General features: G+C 38.4%; 1 protein-coding gene across 1 annotated transcript in view; it reads right to left on the bottom strand.

Moving 5' to 3' along the window:
* Positions 1–268: 268 nt before the first annotated feature.
* Positions 269–18,221, bottom strand: part of VIPR2 (vasoactive intestinal peptide receptor 2) — a 42,418-nt gene continuing 24,465 nt past the window's right edge. The window contains exons 6-13 of the mRNA XM_057381519.1: positions 15,152–15,293; positions 12,258–12,408; positions 11,423–11,483; positions 9,035–9,104; positions 5,836–5,927; positions 2,962–3,091; positions 2,834–2,875; positions 269–1,248 (exon numbers count right to left, since the gene is read on the bottom strand). Coding sequence (XP_057237502.1) covers positions 1,075–1,248; positions 2,834–2,875; positions 2,962–3,091; positions 5,836–5,927; positions 9,035–9,104; positions 11,423–11,483; positions 12,258–12,408; positions 15,152–15,293 — 862 coding nt within the window. The 3' untranslated portion in view covers positions 269–1,074. The remainder of the gene's footprint in view (positions 1,249–2,833; positions 2,876–2,961; positions 3,092–5,835; positions 5,928–9,034; positions 9,105–11,422; positions 11,484–12,257; positions 12,409–15,151; positions 15,294–18,221) is intronic.

Here is an 18,221-nt window from a genome sequence, read left to right on the forward strand (position 1 = left end):
TTCTGTCTAATTTTTTTTCTTTGTTGGAGTCATGGTCAGAACTAAATTTTAAATAATTTCAGATAGATATAAAACTGAATAAAGCTAAAAGAATCTACATTTTTCCTTAAATGCGAATTGCAACTTCACTGCAATATTCCTTGTGTTTAGCCATCAAATACGTATTCTTACAGATATATTTCAATGAAAATACTGTAAAAAATGGTATTTTCAATGCATAATRTACTATCCAAGGCTGTTTATCCTTTTGCAAAAAACATACCTATTCAGAAAATTTCTTCCTGAAAGATCTACATAAATCTCTGACTTCAAACAGAAGAGAACAACTGATGATTGGACTAGCACTATTGGAAAGGGCTGCAGTTTTATTCAAAACTGATGTAGTGGTCTTTTCTGCATGGACTGTAAAGGTTGCCCTMCATTCTGCACCAAAACATTAAACTAGGCACTTTTGGAAGGAGCAACAGGATTGGAATCAAACTCTGAGGAAAGTAATCTCTGAAATGTATCCCATTAGCCTAGAAGTACTACCTTTTTCCCTCTGTGTAAATCACGTTCATGATTTCCTGGATTAGCACACTGAACTCCCACTGTGGTTAATTATGGTCTTAGATTTTTTTTTTTTTAAATTTTATTTGCCATAATTAGAAAAKAATTTCTTAATCCTTAAGGCAATGTTTCCTTAAGTATAAATAGAGTGTAAGAAAGTTGYTTGCTTCCAATCTTAACCCTTACATGTTCCAAAGCAGTCTGCAATGAACAGGATACCATGCATAAATCTTGTAGCCACATTGGAGGGAAAGGGGATTGAAAATGAGTTTTTGAATTGTAACGGCTAATAAACTGCAAGAGAACATCAGAATTAATATGAATACCATTTAAACAAAACAAAAAGCATCCATGGGGCAGGCTTCTCTGTTATTAATTCACAGGTTGGCTGCACAAACCAAATCCCCAAATACCAACATGTAGAAAAGCAAAGCACTAAACTGTACATTTTATAAAATATCACATCAAGCTGCATAATGAATGATATATCCCACAGTTTTTCATCTTTTGGGAGACCTAGCTCATTTATATCATGGTGGTCTCTGTCTGCATAAATGAGTGAGCTCTTGAATTCCGGTGGAGCTGGGAAACACTTTCTGATCCATTTCGAGAAATGGACGAGCTGTGGAGTCTGTAATCTCTGCCTGCTGTCTGCTTCCAGCACAAACTCCGCCACTTTCTTTTCAGCTCCCCCTGCACCTGTGTTAAAAAGAAAATGCCCAATATGAGCTGAAAAAYTTCTTTTATGTGAGGAGCTCTTCCACAGTATTGACTGTCCCATGGGGATGTCCAGGAATAGAATCATAGAATGGCTTCGACTGGTACAGACTTTTAAAGATTATGTAGTTCTACCCCGCTTCCATGGGCAGGGACACCTTCCACCAGACCAGGTTRCTCAGAGATGCTCCRACCTGTCCTTGAACACTTCCAGAGATGGAGCATCAAAAGCTTCTCTGGGCAACCTGTTACAGTGTCTCCACCACACTTGGAAAATATTTTTCCCGCATACATAMTCTAAATCTACCACATTTCAATTTAAAACTTATCCCTTGTACTATCACTACCAGGACAAAGGTACTAAAAAGTCTTTCACCATCTTCCTTACAATCCCCTCTTYATGTACTGGAARSTGCTRTAAYGTCTCCCCAGACCCTTSTCCAGTKGAACAATCCCTGCTCCCTCCCTGGCCCATAGGAGAGGTGTTCCAGCCTTCTGATAATTTTTGTGGCCTCCTCTGGACTTGCTCTAGCAGGTCCACATCTTGTGCTGATGTCAAGTCACCTCTCCTGACTTRCTGGCCGTGCTTTTTGATGCTGAACACAGTTGGCTTTTTGGGTTACAAGTGCACATTACCAGCTCCATTCTTTATCCCCAAACTCTGCTGGATGGCTCTCGACCCCTTCCTCCTTCAGTCAGCACTGCACAGACCCAGGTGCAGGACCTTGAACTTGGCCCTGCTGAACCTCTTGAGGTTCTCTTCCCAGTCTCCTCAAATCTTTCATGGTTCCTCTGGATGGCATCCCTTCCCTCTAGAGTATCCAATCAGTTTTTACAAAGGTCACAAAGCTGAGGCAAAGACTGCCTACACTGTAAAGAGATGCCCCAAGGCAACTTTCAAAAATCAGTTTTGTATCACTTGTGCTGCAACATTAGCTTTTGGTATCCAGCTRTTTATCACAGGCATATAATCAAGCGATTAGCCCAAAATCAGGCATCTCCTGCATATCAGAGACCAGAACAGCACTCAGGAGGGCTGAATGTTAATTCTCTGTGCAGGCAGGTCTTCTTCAGACAGATTCCTTCTGTCAGACTCTGCACAGTGGCTGAAATCAAAAGGAATTGCTCACATCTTTCTCAGCTGAGACTATGAAAACTACCACGTGCTGAGCACTTCTGAAAATCTGCTGCTGTTCTGAGGTTTAGATACTGACAGAACATTATCCCTAAATAATTACTTAGTAGAATTTCAAGTTCCAGATAAATTTCCAGGCTTGCTGCACCTCACTTGCACAAACCATGTTGCTTCCAACAAAGATAGATTAGATCACWTGAAATAATAGAAGACATGAACACCTAAGGAATTAGATTTCAAACAGTTCTTAAAAYTCTTCACCCAACTACAGCAATTTCTCCTGTTGCATAAAAAAGGTCACAAATATATTCTATTAATAGAAATGAAAACATTTTCTAAAATCATTTCATGTATCAGAGAAGAATTAAAGAGACACTTATACATTTAATAAAACCAGKATTTAACACTCTCAGTAGGAAAGGTGAGACTTACCTCACTGTTCAAGAAACAATACAGGACTGCAACAATCAGCCCCTGGAAAGAGACAATATTCCTTAGTTAGTAGGCAGCACTAACCTAGGTCAATATAACTTCTTTTGAATAAAAACCTCCAAATTTACCTGAAAAGATCCCAAACACAGCTCAAAGATGATCTTATAATTGTTGGAACTGCGGTCAGGAAATAGAGCAAACACCGTGTAGTGAACTCCAAATAATGGAATAAGCAACAACGTGGATTTTGCAAGTCTCCTGGATAAATAAACCAGAAAAAGCTGAAATTTAATGATGAGCTCTTGTTTTACTGTGAGAAGAACTTGATGCAATGTAATTTACAYAAACCTTGCATGGGGTTTCCCTGCATTTATTCCATAAGACCACATCTGGCAAATGTGAATTAATTGCTGTGAATTTCCTTTGCATGTGTAACTATATGGTTAATCTGTACATTGCACACCCACAGTATGCAAACAGTACCTAGAAAATGTAATCCAGAGTAATCTCAACTGTGAGATTTTCATGAGCCCCAAATACCACAACTTCATAGCTTTACTGATGGTATTAAGCATGCACCATWAAATAATTTTCAATGTTGCCATTTCCACCACCCATTTTAGAAGACACGACTGAAACTAAGGAAAAAGAACTTTAAATTACTAAGCAGAACTGCTCTGACAAACAGCTCGTGAAATGACTGAAATGATAAATTGCTACTTTTACTTTATCTGTCATTTATTTCAATCTAATAGCATCAGTTTTATATATTGTACTGGGCCAGTCATGCACAATTTTGAATGTGTGGTATCATATAAAATTTGAGAAGTTACAATGCTGAGCTCCATAATTCATCACTGTCTTGATGGACATAACTAGATTCAACAGTGAAAAAATGCTTCCATGAAGTTACCTATTTTAACAGAAAAGTGAAGGTATTTCAAGTAGTTTTAATTTTTTCTGTGTCAGTTTTTATGGCCTTGCTTTGTTCATGATGTCCCAGAAACTGCATGTGTTTATGTGGAAATAATCATTTCTGACAGCAATGTTTCTCAAGAATAGTAAAACCCTCACATCCAAAAATGATAGCAGAAGCAGAACAAATAGGGTTTCCTTAGCAGCAGAAATTCATTTACAAATGGAAGAGATTACACTGGCAGCAAATTTCCTGGTTTCCCAGAAAAGTGAAATGGAAAACTGATTTTATTTGAACCTAGCCTTATTCACTGCAAAAGTAAAATGAGCAACAAAAAGGATGGAACCAAGGTACAAGCAGGTTCAGAGGAAGGGAAGAAAAATGGTGACTTGCATGAGTAGTATTCATTTTAGATTCTTATTTTGCTTTCACTCTATGATTGTTTTCATAATTCTTGTCTAGTTATTTCCACTTTCACTATACTGCACTTATATTTTAGTGAAGGAAAGGGACAAACAAAACAGTCTTATTCTTCTCTGCATTTTAGAAAATGCATTTGTAAGTTTAAAAACGAGCCTCCCAGATCTTTAATTTGCTCTGTGGATGCAGTTTCTTGAGGAGGCTAATCTACTGTCCCATGTGTATTGGCTAAAGACCAGAAATGCAAACTTAATCAGATAATCAAATGCTAAAAGCGAAGAATTAAYATGGCTGAATAATGAAGGACAAGACTGCCATGAATGCGAACATTTCATACTGTGAAGTGCTGCACTAAACTGTGGAAAATGGTGGGACTGAAAGGAAGGGAATGCCTTATTTTCAAAAAATACCTCATGGAAGCAAAAAAAAAATTATGTCACAAGAAGTAAACTTGAGAGAATTTCTTGCCTGTAGGTTGGCCATTGTGCTAAATAATGATGTGGCAATTGCACAATTCCATCTAGATTCATTAAGGTCTCTCACATGTTCAATTGAATCAGCAAACACAAAACAAGACCCTTGCAGCTCTGCAAACCAAAGGTGGAATCAGTCCAGTTGTGTTGACTTCTCTGTGGCACATCAGAATTCTTCACTTTTTGCATCAAACATCACATTGTCTCCAAAACACACAAGTTCCTACTTCTCTTGGCTTTAAAGATATTCTTTACTTCTGCATACCATGATTTACCACCTTTTAGAACAGGAATTGAGTATTTTTTTAAATGAAGGAAAGGTGTTATCCAGGAACACATTTTCAAAGGCCATTTTCACAGCTTTGGATTTTCAGTGCTCATGTTAGGTTTTGTCACTGAAGCACCACATTGACACCTGAACTGTCAGTGTCTGTGTCTGGGCTTTAAAATAAGACCTACTCTTAAAAACAGACTCTTGATTGCAGATTGTTGCACATCTTTCAATAAACAACAATAACAGATATGGCAATAAAGAAAAAAAACAGTTTTAGCAATGCATTTGAATTGTCCCCTAACATCCTTTGATTTTGAAGCTGTGGAGACAAAAGATGTTTAAGGATTTGATGCTCAAACCTAAGCACAAAAGAAGCAAATCTGAACAGAAATGAAGCTGATCTAAGCCAAAACCAACTGTTTTCCTCTAGAAAAGCGAAGATGGTAATTTAAACCAATATAAAACATTACACTTAATTTTTAAATTTTTGATAGCAATGTAACTTCTTTTCAGCTCTTAAAATATATGTAAGTATTTTRGAAATTAAAAATGAAAAGGTTTCAAGGAGGCTGAAATCAAATGTTTTGGTTTTGAAACTCCTYATGTCAAAATGAAACATTTATATATAAAACCAAAGATATTACTCTCCATATATTTTGTATCAGCATAATCATGCATTAAACTCAAATTCAAGAACAGCTTGTTGGTCTTTTAGAAATTAAGTATTTTTAATAGAATTTAGTGTTTGACAAAAATATATTTATCTCCATTTCAGTATAGCTATATTTATTAAACCATATCTAAAAGTAGTCCTGAATTAAATGTAATTATTGTAATACAGCAGCTGCTGATTTTCAGCAGATGAAATCTTACAGAGGTTATTTTGGTTCTGTCTATAATATCTAAAATTAAAACTCACTTGTACTGTGATTGGTCATTTCCCCCGACATCTGGAGATCTTAGCTTCTGAAGTAAGATTCTTATAATGCTAATGAAAAGTATAAAATTCACCTGCAAAGAAAACAAATATAATGGYGATTCCTGAATTCTCTGCCCAATATGCAGCACAAAGAAATGTTTATCAAATCAGGCAAGAGTCAATCAGCAGTGGGAGCCGTGCTTCTCTGTCCAGAACCCCTCAATCTGCAGTGCCAAACCCACTGTGTTCTGCAGCACCAGGTTTGTCACATCCAGCAACCACAGCGAGCCCAGCAGCGCTGCTCTGGATGGCAGCAGTCTGTGAACACCCCAATTTTCAGAATTCTCCTCCTTCCAAAACTGCAGCTGAGGTATCCCAGCAGGATGGGGCACTGGATGAGATTTGTTGCAATCAAGCACTGGCCTGAATTGTCACATGGATTCACAACCAGAAGCCCAGAGGCAGTTTTGACCCTCCCTTGCTCCTCATCTTGATTTCCAGTATTTTCTGTCTGAATTAGGGCTAGAGAAGGTTGCTGCACAGCTGATCTGTCTACTCCAATCAAACACAAAAAGGGACTCTCAYAAGTATCTGACTGCCTTGGATATTGATGCTGACATTATGAATGAAKGAAYCAMMGAATATTTAGGGTTGGAAGGGACCCCTGGAGATCATCYAGAGTCCAGATAAATCCCTGCAGYSTAATTCTCATGACAGCCYTCTAGGACAGAACAGWAGTATTATTTGATTTTGTATYTTATTTCATGTTTTACTTTACAGAAAGGCACCTGCATAAAAAGTCGTTATGATCAGAACCTGGTCAGCCTAGAAAACTGAAGTGCAAAACTCAGTATATCCTAAGTCTCTCTCCCATTATTTCTTCAACCTTGACTTTTGGCCTCTTCTCATCACCATCCCTTCTGGTGCTGGATTGTTTGGCATGGTCTAGAAAACTGCATGCCCATACTGAATATATATATATATATATATAATAATTATTGTATTAATATATAATTATATATATTTATAATATTTATAAATATAGCACGTCCATACTGAAGTAAAGTAACACTTGGATTCCACACCTTCACAACAAAAATGTGTGCTAAAAACAGTAACTACAGCTACATAAACAGCTGCATCGAATGCATATGTCTTAGAATAAATTAATCTAGAGAAAAATTTCTATCACTGTGAAAATATGAATTTTATTGTTTTAAACTAACCCCATCCCAAAGCCCAAAATCTGGCAGTGGGGTACCTAACCAGGCAGTGCCTGTCTCTGCTATAAATCTCTGTCTTGATGTATTGGTGGAACTCTTCTTCTYCCATCCCCAAAACTATCTTCAAGCTTCTCAAGTTCAATTAATTTCTGTGTCTTTAATATATCCAACAGAATTTGACATGCTAATAAATGAACCACAATCATAGCAAATGCACGTCCCTATGTATTTAACATTTTGTTTGGAATGACACATGAAGGGAACTGACAGGGATCAAATAAAAATTTAGGAAAATTAATATCTTTTAAAGAAAGAATAAGAAATAAATGCTAGAAAATATAGGATTTTACTGAAYTTAACATACATTTTTCCAGGCAGATGATTACTTAGAGGCTTACYTATAAAGATAACAGACAAAAGCCTGTTGTTGCAGATTTTACCCACAGACTTAACTCAGCAGAGTGCACACACCAAGCGATATTAACTTATTAACTGGCTGTATGCACTGGAGTCAGTGTTAGTGGACAAGGGGAGAATATGGGTAACAGAACATTAATTTGGAACAGTCACATCCAACTGAGTGACTCTGAAGAGTGTTCAGTATGATGGGTGAGAGTTTGTCAAATTACTTTTCTCAAGCCAGAATTCTCAGGAGGAAATGCCAGGGAGGGTTTCTCACACTCTGAATTTCCTGAAGCCATTCCCACTGTGCAAAATGGTACCAGAACTTGTTCTCATGATACTGTTGGATAGATCAGACTTTGCTGAATGACCAGYACTCCATTTGCTTAAATCACAACTCTTTTCCCAGTCTTCACAAAGACTGACCTAAAATTCAGGTCTGCCAGTGTGGCCTGGGATAGCTTCCAGGTCTAGGAGTGCTTTGGAGGAGCATTGACCCGCAGCACATGAAGTTTCAGCTGGTTATCAAACAGCTGCTCAAACTGAGGATCCAGAGAACAGATTTTTGTCTTCCTGTAAGCACCAGGTGGTTTCTTTTGCTTTTATCTTCCAGCATATTTTCTTCCCTRTGGATTGTTTCACATTCTCCAGCTCCTTTGAGATGCAACTATTCCCTTCATATTGTGGTTCTGTTGTGTGGTCCTTYCTTCATAACATAAAACACCTTTGAGGCCTTACCTTATGTCATTTCACACATAGAGCCTGCTCTTCCTTCTCTTCAATCTTCACTGTGATGGCAATGATAGGAATTTCTCCCAAAATGGTTTTCAGCAGGCACAGATTGAAAGGCAAGCCCGAGTGTAAGGCAAACTCCTGAAATCTTGTGTAATCTATTATGCCCTAGTTTTTCTGCCTGCAATTTTAAAAATTGAGCAAGTGTATCTAAAATACATTAATTTGTACTCTGTTTTCAGCAATGGACATATAGCCATAGTATATTATGCCCAAGGTTAATTGCACAATCRTTATAGTGAACAGGAATATAATTACACTACTCCAGTATTTCTAATGAGTTCCACACAGGAAAAGCCCAGTGAAACATCCCCAAATTTTGCAAATATTTCATGATCAATATGTATTTCAGTAGGCTACCAATTAAAGAAAGAATACACAACAATGTATATATATATATATGACTTTTTCATGACAAMTACCAGATTCTCAACAGCAGAACTATTTACACACACAATCAAATCTGCAATTCATTGAAAAGTATAATTAGGTTTTTGCTTCCTCTAGGCTCATAAAGAGATGTTTAAGAAAGAACAACACACAAATAAAAGCAACTGCTCATTTAATAGGTGGCAGATAAATTTTGAAGGCAASAAATTTTAATGGCCTTGGCATCTGTTTAACACATCTCCTGCAGCACAATTTCTTTTCATTAAAACAGAAATCTTGCCTATCTGTAACTAGCCCTAAATAATAATGGCTACATGCACTGCACAATGCTGAACAGATCTATAATTCTTCAAAGAATTCTTCAATTCTATAATGCTTCAAAGTTTACTTACTATAATAGAAATTAAAATTGGTATTCGTATAACCCACCAGGGACCACCATGCTCATTTGTATCCCAGCAACTATTAAAAAAAAAAAAGAGGGAAAATTATGTTGACATTGATATCATCTGGCAAGCAAGACCTATGAGAAGTATTTCTTGTAAACAAGTCAAAGCACACAAAAATCATGCCTGTTCTAGCTTAGAATTTGGCATTCAACCATTTCCTGCCATTAATTTTATTTCCTTTGTTTTAATATGCATAGTCAAATTTCCCCACCGGGACAACTGCATCCAGGTGTGAAGTCCCCAGCATAACAAAATTAAGTGGAACTTTTAGAACAGTCCAGAGGGGCCTCCAAAGGTGATCAGAGGGCTGAAGTACCTCTCCTACAATGACAGGATGAAAGAGTCAGGTTTGTTCAGCCTCAAGAAGACAAGGCTTCRGGGAGAACTCACTGTGACCTTTCAGCACTTAAAGGGAACTTATAGAAAAAAAAAATGGTATTTTGCCAGTGCATGTAGTGATAGGACAAGGGAGAATGATTTTAAAATAAAAGAGGAGAGATTTAGATGTCAGGAGGAAATTCTTTACTCATAAAGTCGCAGAATCATTTAGGTTGGACAAGACCTCTGGGATAAKCGAGTCCAACCTTTGGCCAAACACCATCTTATCAGTCAGACAATGGCACTGAGTGCCACACTCAGTCATTTCCTGAAGACCTCCAGGAAAGGTGACTCCACCACCCCTGAGGACAGCCCATTCCAATGCTTTACAACCCCTTCAGTGAAAAAATTCTTCCTGGTGTCCAAACTGAACCTCCCCTGATACATCTTGAGGCCGTTTYCTCTTGTCCTTTCGCTGGCTGCCTGGGAGAAGAGACCAACYCCCACCTGGCTACATCTCCTTTCAGAGAATTGTTGGGAGTGATAAGGTCTGCCCTGAGCYTCCTTTTCTCCAGATTAAACCACCCCAGCTCCTTCAGCTGTTCCTCATCAGATTTGTGCTCCAGACCCTTCCCCAGCTCCGTTCCCTTTCTCTGGACATTCTCCAGCACCTCAGTAGTGAGTGGCCCAGAGCTGGACACAGATCTTGAGGTGTGGCCTCACCGGTGCATTCCTCCAAGGGTGCACAGAGAAGCTGTGGATGCCCCATCCCTGGAAGTGTCCAAGGCCAGGCTGGGAAGGGGCTCTGAGTAACCAGGTCTGTTGCGTGACACCACTGCCCATGGCAAGGAAGGTTTCACCAATTCATCTTGAAAGTCCCACCCAACCCAAACTACTCTATAATTCTATGAAATCAGCTAAAACATCAATCACACTGGGCTGTACCATCAGGCATCATGGAGGATGTTGGCCCATGGGGAACCCAAACTTAGTTTCACATCTGCAATATGCACTTAACGCTGACMTCTAGGTAGCAGGAAGATCTAAAGCAGCAGACAGATATAACGAGAAATTACATAATTTCTTGTGGGATATTTAGGTTACAGATGTCTGGAACTTGTTTACAAAAATGTGAGACTGAACCTGAAGCTTTGTCTGAAAAACTGAATATTTAATTTTCACCCTGAGCTCAGCATTTTGATCCAAATACTCTAAGTGCTCTGAAAKGTTAGGCAGATTAAAGATTAATTACCCCTCAGAGCTCCTCTGTAATCATAATGACAAWGGAAAAAGAAATTTGCCTTTGGTTTGCATGCTAGAGGTCTTGCAARGAAAGCCTTGAAATTATGTAGGACATGGTTTTTCAGTTTAGTTACAGAATGAACCGAAAAATAATAGTAGAACAAAACAGGCCTGTGAAAACTATTTGTCCYACTAGGTAGGAACATTCTCCCGTTCCCTAGGAGCAGCAGGAGCAAGTCTGATCTTCCAAAAAAATTTTTATCTCAGTTTCCCTTCCCATTCCGAGAGCCAGGCTCCAGTCAGCTTTAGCTTCACTTGGCTACGTGCAACTTACATATTTTACATTGCTTCACTTCACTTTTGGGAAATGCAGTTTAGATAAACCCAAAGTTATCCAGACTTCAATCTTCTGAGTTGCTAGTGAGCAAATTAGAATGYCCAGTGCCTTGCTGCACATATTGTAGTGGACCCAAGGACCCCCATTGCTTTTTTAATCATTACCTTGACTTCCCAAGCAGACAGCTTTAGATGTAAATCCCAGGGGGCAAGATTTGCCCTAACCTGTCTCTGCTGTCTCATGCCCTTTCAGTTTTTCAAACAAACACCAAGCACAAGCCACAGATGAGGAGTTCCCAAACACCTGTCCCTTTATTGCCATCTCTGGAATTTCAGTTCTGTCCCCTCCAGAGCAGCAAACCACCTTTGTGTGAGCAACACCACACCCAAGGCAAGGACTGAGGGCTTTAAGGTTTCCCTCCCACACACACTCACCCGGTGTCCTCTAAAATGATCCTTGTCACGGTCCACGTAATAATGAATATTGTAGGAATTCCTGGAAAATGCCAAAGAGGTTTAGACAATGATCACAAAAACACAAGTCCACAAAATAAATGTTCAGCCTGCTAGCAATCARTTATTCTCCAAATACAGAGTATATAGTAAACAGTCCATTGAATGGAGACAGCTACATGGTGAGAGCTACAGCAATGTATTACAAACAAAAGCTGCAGGGAAGTGGGTTTATTTCTTATAAGAATGCAGTCATAATTACTAATACACACAGAAAAATGCCTTTATTAGTTTCTTGCAAGGTGTCAGAGTGACTTACAGGGAAATAGATACAAGTCACGCATTCCCAATGCACCTCCAAGGACTGCAGTGTGAAATTGAAGTATAAATCATTTCATAAGGAACCTTGTCCACACACTGGTTTATTCCCATTTCCCAGCAACGCCTAAATGTTTTATGAGCACCTATTACTGGAAGTTTTAAAGTGTTCCACATAAATATCATCTCACTTTCTGTAAATGAAAGGAGCAAATGTATTTAAGACCAGATGGACAATATTACTGGGCTTCTCACAAGGATAAAYAGCATAGTACAGCTCATGGCTGTGCAGCTAAACTTTAATTTTTCTCACAAATTAGGACACCCGAATGACATGTTTTGCAGAGGTTGTAACCTGTGCTGGAACTGAACTGAGGAAATTGTGAGTCTGAGGAGTCACCAACAGAGAGGGCTCAACTACCTTGGTTTRGAATATTGAGCCTGGCAAAAACACACATACAGAAAAACAAACATTTCTAGAATATGTGTAAGTTCTTACCCCATCCTATCAGCAGGTAGATGGTGAAGTGTCTGTTGGGGGAGAATATGAGCACAAGGAGGATGTGGAGRTAAAGCCCTTCAACCAAGAGCCAGTAAAAGTTTGCCATAACTCCGTACTGAAAAAACACCAAAATTGCCTTGCAGCCCACCTGAAATATCAGAAGAGGGATCAGATTTGTTGCAGAAAAGATGCCATATCATTTTTATTGCTACAGCCTATAGATCTTGTAATATCAGTATAGATCCTTGTAATATCAGTAAACCAGGTTCAGTAGAAATTATCTTCTATCAAGCAGATTGAGGCATTGTAAGTGTTACTGTACATGTTAAAAGACAATGAGTTATTAAAAATTATTTATATGGCTCTCATTGCAAATTCACTCAGAAATTTTGAGAACTTCATAGCATAAATATTGAAAAATACTGTGGTTATCAATAAAAGCACATATCTGCAGCATTTTGTCAATGAATGGCCATAAGATTAAATGATCATCAACTATGAGCCTAATAAATATATTAAAATCTCATCAGGCTCCCTAACACAGTAAAAGTTAACTAAGAAACTGCTTTATGAATTTTTAAAGGCTAATTGTGAAACTCAATGAAAAATATAACTTTACATGATAACTAAGTAGACTTAGAAGAAAAGGTTGACTGGACTTTTAAAAACTATGTTTTCCCTTTATAAAAGGTTTTAGTGTTTCTTAGTTACCAGAACACAYATATATGTATCAAAAAATTATACTTTTAGTCTGCGTGCTGCTCTCAGAATTAATTTTCAGATGTCTGTGCTGCTGATGTTCCACAGTGCTGGCTGCTGCTACTTTGGTACTTCCCAGCAGGAATCTGGGATGTGAGAATTGAATATGAAAATGTTCATATGGACTGAAAATGTGCTGAGAAATGTGACGATACRGTGAATGCAACAGACTAAACAAACTGGACCAAATAAAATCTCTATTTTCTGCCAGCTCTACTCACTTCTCTCTTTTAAATACCCTTCATACTTCAATTTTTCTGTAAAAATTGCAAGTACACCAGAAACCTAAGCAGGTAACTTACTAATTTTTAGCAATTGATTCCTCTCTCCAAWCATAGATGCCTCTTAAGAAGTGAGCTGCTAAACCAGAAGGGCACAAACCCCCTTAAGGATCTTTGTATCCATCAGCCCCCTCTGATGTCTCAGATACCTCAATGCATCTCCAGTAATGAACATGTCTGTATTCAGACCTGTGTATGTGCCCATACAGAGAGCAAAGTCCAAAGGCCTGAATTCATTTCACTTGATTTCAGCTGCCTACAGCCAAGGTTTGAAAGCTAGATAACTCTGGTAAGACTGATCTTACCTCTGGACTATCCTCTGAAGGGATATTCATTGCAGATCTGTAATGGGCCAGAAAATGTAGGGTGGATAAAAACTAAGCATTTCAAAATATCTGAAATGTTGAAATTTGCAAGCAATTTGAAATTTGCTTTTATGCCTATGACTCCTTACAATCAGATTAGCAATGAAAATTTTGTAATCCTTTAAAAATTCCCTTATAAATTCCCTTATACTCCCTTATATTACATTCTCAATTTATACACCAGAATGTTGAATAAAAGTATTTTCCCTTCCTCCTGCAGGTAATCCTGTATCAGCTGTATTTGCAGATGCTGAGCAGTGAAGATATCAGTAAAGATAGCCAAAATTAATGTTCTGTGTAATCCAGACCCAGGATATACTTCCAGTGCCTTATCAATTGTGTGTTTCAGAGCTCTGTGAGTGCAGCAGAACTGTGGAACATCACACACACTTGACAAAAGGGCCAAACCCAGCATGCTGTGATGTCTAAAAGGCAGCACCAAGCCAGTGCAAGACAGAACAGCCTTGCCAGGCTGGTGTCAGATCATCCCACATGTAATGCAACAGAACTTACCCGGCAGTTCAGAAAATTGGACATATTGAAATAGGAAAGTATAAGGCTTTGCAGCCAAGAATAACTGGCGAATAAATGGAATTGCAGAAATTAAGTAGTATTTTGAGAATCTGCTGAATAGTTTTTCATGGATCTAAGAACTTCTAATTACCCTGGAAGTCTRTCTACTAACTCAGTTCCTGTTTTTCTCCATTAGAAATATCCCAGATTATGAATTCCTATATACAGCTGCTAAGAACTTTGGGTTTTGGGACAGTTTGGCTTCATCAAGACAAAAATATCTTCTTCCATTTTTTTTCCTCACAAGCTTAAACTGTAGTTAATTAAAATTAGAATGGATTTTTGACTGAAACAACAGGGGCAGAGAATGAGGAATATCATACAGAAATCAGTCTTTTTACAGCAAGACTTGAGTTTGTTTTTTTTTTTTTAACTCTGTGCATGAAAATGCAGTAAACATATTAGCTTGCCAAGAATGCAGATGATAACACTTCTGTCATAGCCCAGAAGCMCAGAGGAGTTAATGAAGACAACCCCTGCAAATATTTAATTTCCTGAGTAATTTCCCTCCCTCCACTGATACCTGTCCAATTCCTGGACCCCGATAAAGCTGCTGCAGCACTTCCAGAGCAGCTGCCTTCAATCACTCCCAGCTGATGGCACTCCAGTTTGCCTTCAACCCTCCCAGCTGATTAATGCATTGGCCATATTTATTCTGAGCCATATCTGGCTATGATTTGTCTTGGCTGATGGCAAGCTGTCCTTCATGGACATGCAAATAATGTTAACGTCTCTGGCTGAAGGTGCAAGCTTCTTTCTCTGGCTGCTCCTAACAGACCATTCTCCTAGTCATTATATTCTCTGTAGAATTGTCTAAATTGAAATCTTGGTACTCATAAATATTTGAAAGGATCAAGGAGAAAAATTTTGTGACAAAATAGTGTTACACCAGGTAGCAAGTGAGGTTTATTACCCAYGAGGTTTGGTCCTCTGGACAGTGAGCAGTGTTGGAGCTGGAATAGAGAATATCATCCTTGACTAAAACAGAGATTGCTCTTAGAATGAAAGAGAGGAACAGGTTCAGATGGATGTAGTTCCGAGTACAATGAAGTTTTCTAAGAAGAGATTTAAAAACAGGCATTTTAGATTATGATGCAGAAACTGTTGAACAGACTTTTACAATTCTGTGGACATTCTTTAGCAATATGAACTTCGAGTAAGAGCCTACCCTTTCATWTTCTGTCATTTTGTCAGTGCTGCCATGCTGTTTTCTTTCATCTCCTACTTCTGTTCAGTATCACAGACTAAAAGATCCCAGCGGTATTTGTCCCACATTTTAACATAAACTGACAATAAATGTAGATTATTATATGTCCGTGCACTCATTCCAGCATTTTTCTTGCAAATAAAAATTTGATTATCCTGGATATATTTCAGATGTTCTCTCACCTATTATTTTCTGGCTACATTCTTTTATTTAACTCCAGTATTTTGCTACATAATGGCTTTTCATCCTATGATGTGAGCATATGCAGGAGCAATTAAAAAATACATAAAACATTTGATTGCCTATCTTTTTTGTCCGATGAATGCAAAGCTTCTCTTTTTGAGTCTGGCAGCCATGTGAAAGCCTTACAAACAAATGACATTTGAAATAKTCCAAGTGAGTGAATGAGTACTCAGGGGAAGCAAGCTGTAAATTGAGGGCTTCTCACTTAAAATAAATTCCCTTCCAGATTTTCATATTTTAAAGATTCTTTTTATAGAAATTCCCCAGAAAGCAAACTGCTAAAAGGTTTTTGTGCTCACAGCAAGCACCTTGAACTGCACCTGGAAAAAGGCCAGAAGTTGAGGCATTTTAGCAAGTATGAGCAGTGAAATAATAAAGATGCAATGGGATGTAAGGGCAGTGTGCAGTGGCAACTTCCAAGAGTTCTTCCAGTTGGGATTTTTATCAAACACTACAATCCATTCTGAAATTACTGAAGCAAGACTAGTTATAGTGAGTGCAGGAAATAAAGAACAGATACACCTTGCTAGCCCCTAGTTTGGCAAAGGACATAATACCAGGCTGAATTGAAACAGTTGTCAAAAATTCAATGATTGCTCTGGCCATGCACATCCTTTGCTGAAACGCCATTATTATTTTGGACTGCATCACCTTCCTGGGGAATTCAGAGATACATGCAAGCTGCAAATAGGGGAAAAATATTTTTCTTGAATAACTAATGTAGTTGAGTCATGAATTATTTCAGCCATTCAGTAGCTGAAATAATATATGTTAGATATATACAAGGCTGTCAAACCAGTATTTTGGAGTTATTGGGTAAGAAATTAATTCCTAACTGAACTCACTATGGTGGGAGGCCCCAATGCTCCCTGTAGAAAACAGAGAAAGACACTTACTGAAGGGGGGATTAGAAGAACCTATGTTCCCTCCTGAAAAAATCTGTGTGTTTTCACTGACTGAACCGGAAGATCCGGGAGTTCTCAATTTGGATATTTAAATTGAAGGTTTTGAGTACACCTCTTAAATGCTTGATCTGTTTGTCACACCTGACTWGTGGTGATGAATGACATTCAGATGTCTGTAATTCTCTGTATCAAATGTGTTTTTAGGTTTTAGCAGTTTTGAAAATGCAATAATCTGCATTATGTTCTGCATGGAACATTTGCTGGTAGAAGAAAATGAATATAATCATGATTGACTCAATTCATTTTCTTGAAAGGTATTCCAATATAATTATGGGTTACATATCTACTCTGAACAGTCTCTGAATATTTAAATATTGAGAAAATTTGAAGGCAGATTGAAATGCTTATAGAAGCCGCCACCTATTTCCAGGATTAGTTCATGAGAAGGAATGAGGCTCTGACAAACATTCCCTTCTCTACATATTATTTGTATTTCCTTTCTACCAAAACTGTGAGATGCATTTTTTTTTTCCTTTCTTGCTGCTAAGTGGAGCAGAAAAGCTGAAATTCATAATGGAGAATATAAAGRCAGTTCTGTTGGGTAGAACTGATACTTAAAGGTGTGAAGGTGAAGAGACTGAGAAAAACTGCAATACTGATAACAACATACTGCCAATTCTTTTACCAGTTTAAGATGGCCTTCAATCTCAGAAAACTCTCAGAAATTAGGCAAAAGCAGCAGGTGATACTGCCTTTCTTAACACTGCCTAGCAAAAATATTGCAGACCCAGCACAATCACCCATACCTTTATCACTGTACTTGGAACTGGTTGAAGCTGCACCTTGAGCACCGTGTTCAGTTCTGGGTTCCTCTTTCCAATAAGGGCATTGAGGTGCTGGAGGGTGTCCAGAGAAGGACAACAAAGCTGGTGAAGGGTCTGGAAAACCTGTGTTATGCAGAGCTGAGGGAACTGGGGTTCTTTTGTCTGGAGGAGGCTCAGGGGAGACCTCATCCTCTCTACAACCACCTGGAAGGAGGGTGTAGCAAGATGGGGGTCGGTCCCTTCTGCCATTATCAAGTAAAGGGGTGAGAGGGAATGGCCTTTGATTGTACCAGGGGAGACTCAGGTTAGATATCAGATAAAAAATTATCACTGCAAGAGTGGTCAAGCATTGGAATGGGTTGCCCAGAGAGGTGGTGGAATCACTGTCTTTGAAAGCGTTCAAGAGATCTTTGGATGCTGCACTGGGGATATGGTTTAGGGGTGATTATGGCAGTGCTGGGTTGATGGCTGGACTAGATGATCTTGAAGGTCTCTTCCAACCTTGATGATTCAGTGATTTTGTGATTTACAACCCCACTTGGACAAATTAATGATTGACTTTGATTACAGTACCCCTGGAGATCACTCAGAAACTTCTGCAAAGTACGGCTACCTACTTGTCCAGTAGTGAGACCAGCATCCCACTAATTCTCCAGAGCAATTCAAGGTGTTGATTTTAATAACTAAATAGAAAATGCTTTATCTGATAATTCCTAAATCAACATCTTTCTTACATGGGCTGTAATGTCTGTGAATTTATAAAATGCTTTGAAAATTGTTGATATGATCAGCCCAAATCAACTC

This window comes from Malurus melanocephalus, unplaced genomic scaffold (genome assembly GCF_030028575.1).
Source record: "Malurus melanocephalus ecotype Western Australia unplaced genomic scaffold, MMel_1.1 scaffold_513, whole genome shotgun sequence".
In the NCBI taxonomy this organism is placed as follows: domain Eukaryota; kingdom Metazoa; phylum Chordata; class Aves; order Passeriformes; family Maluridae; genus Malurus; species Malurus melanocephalus.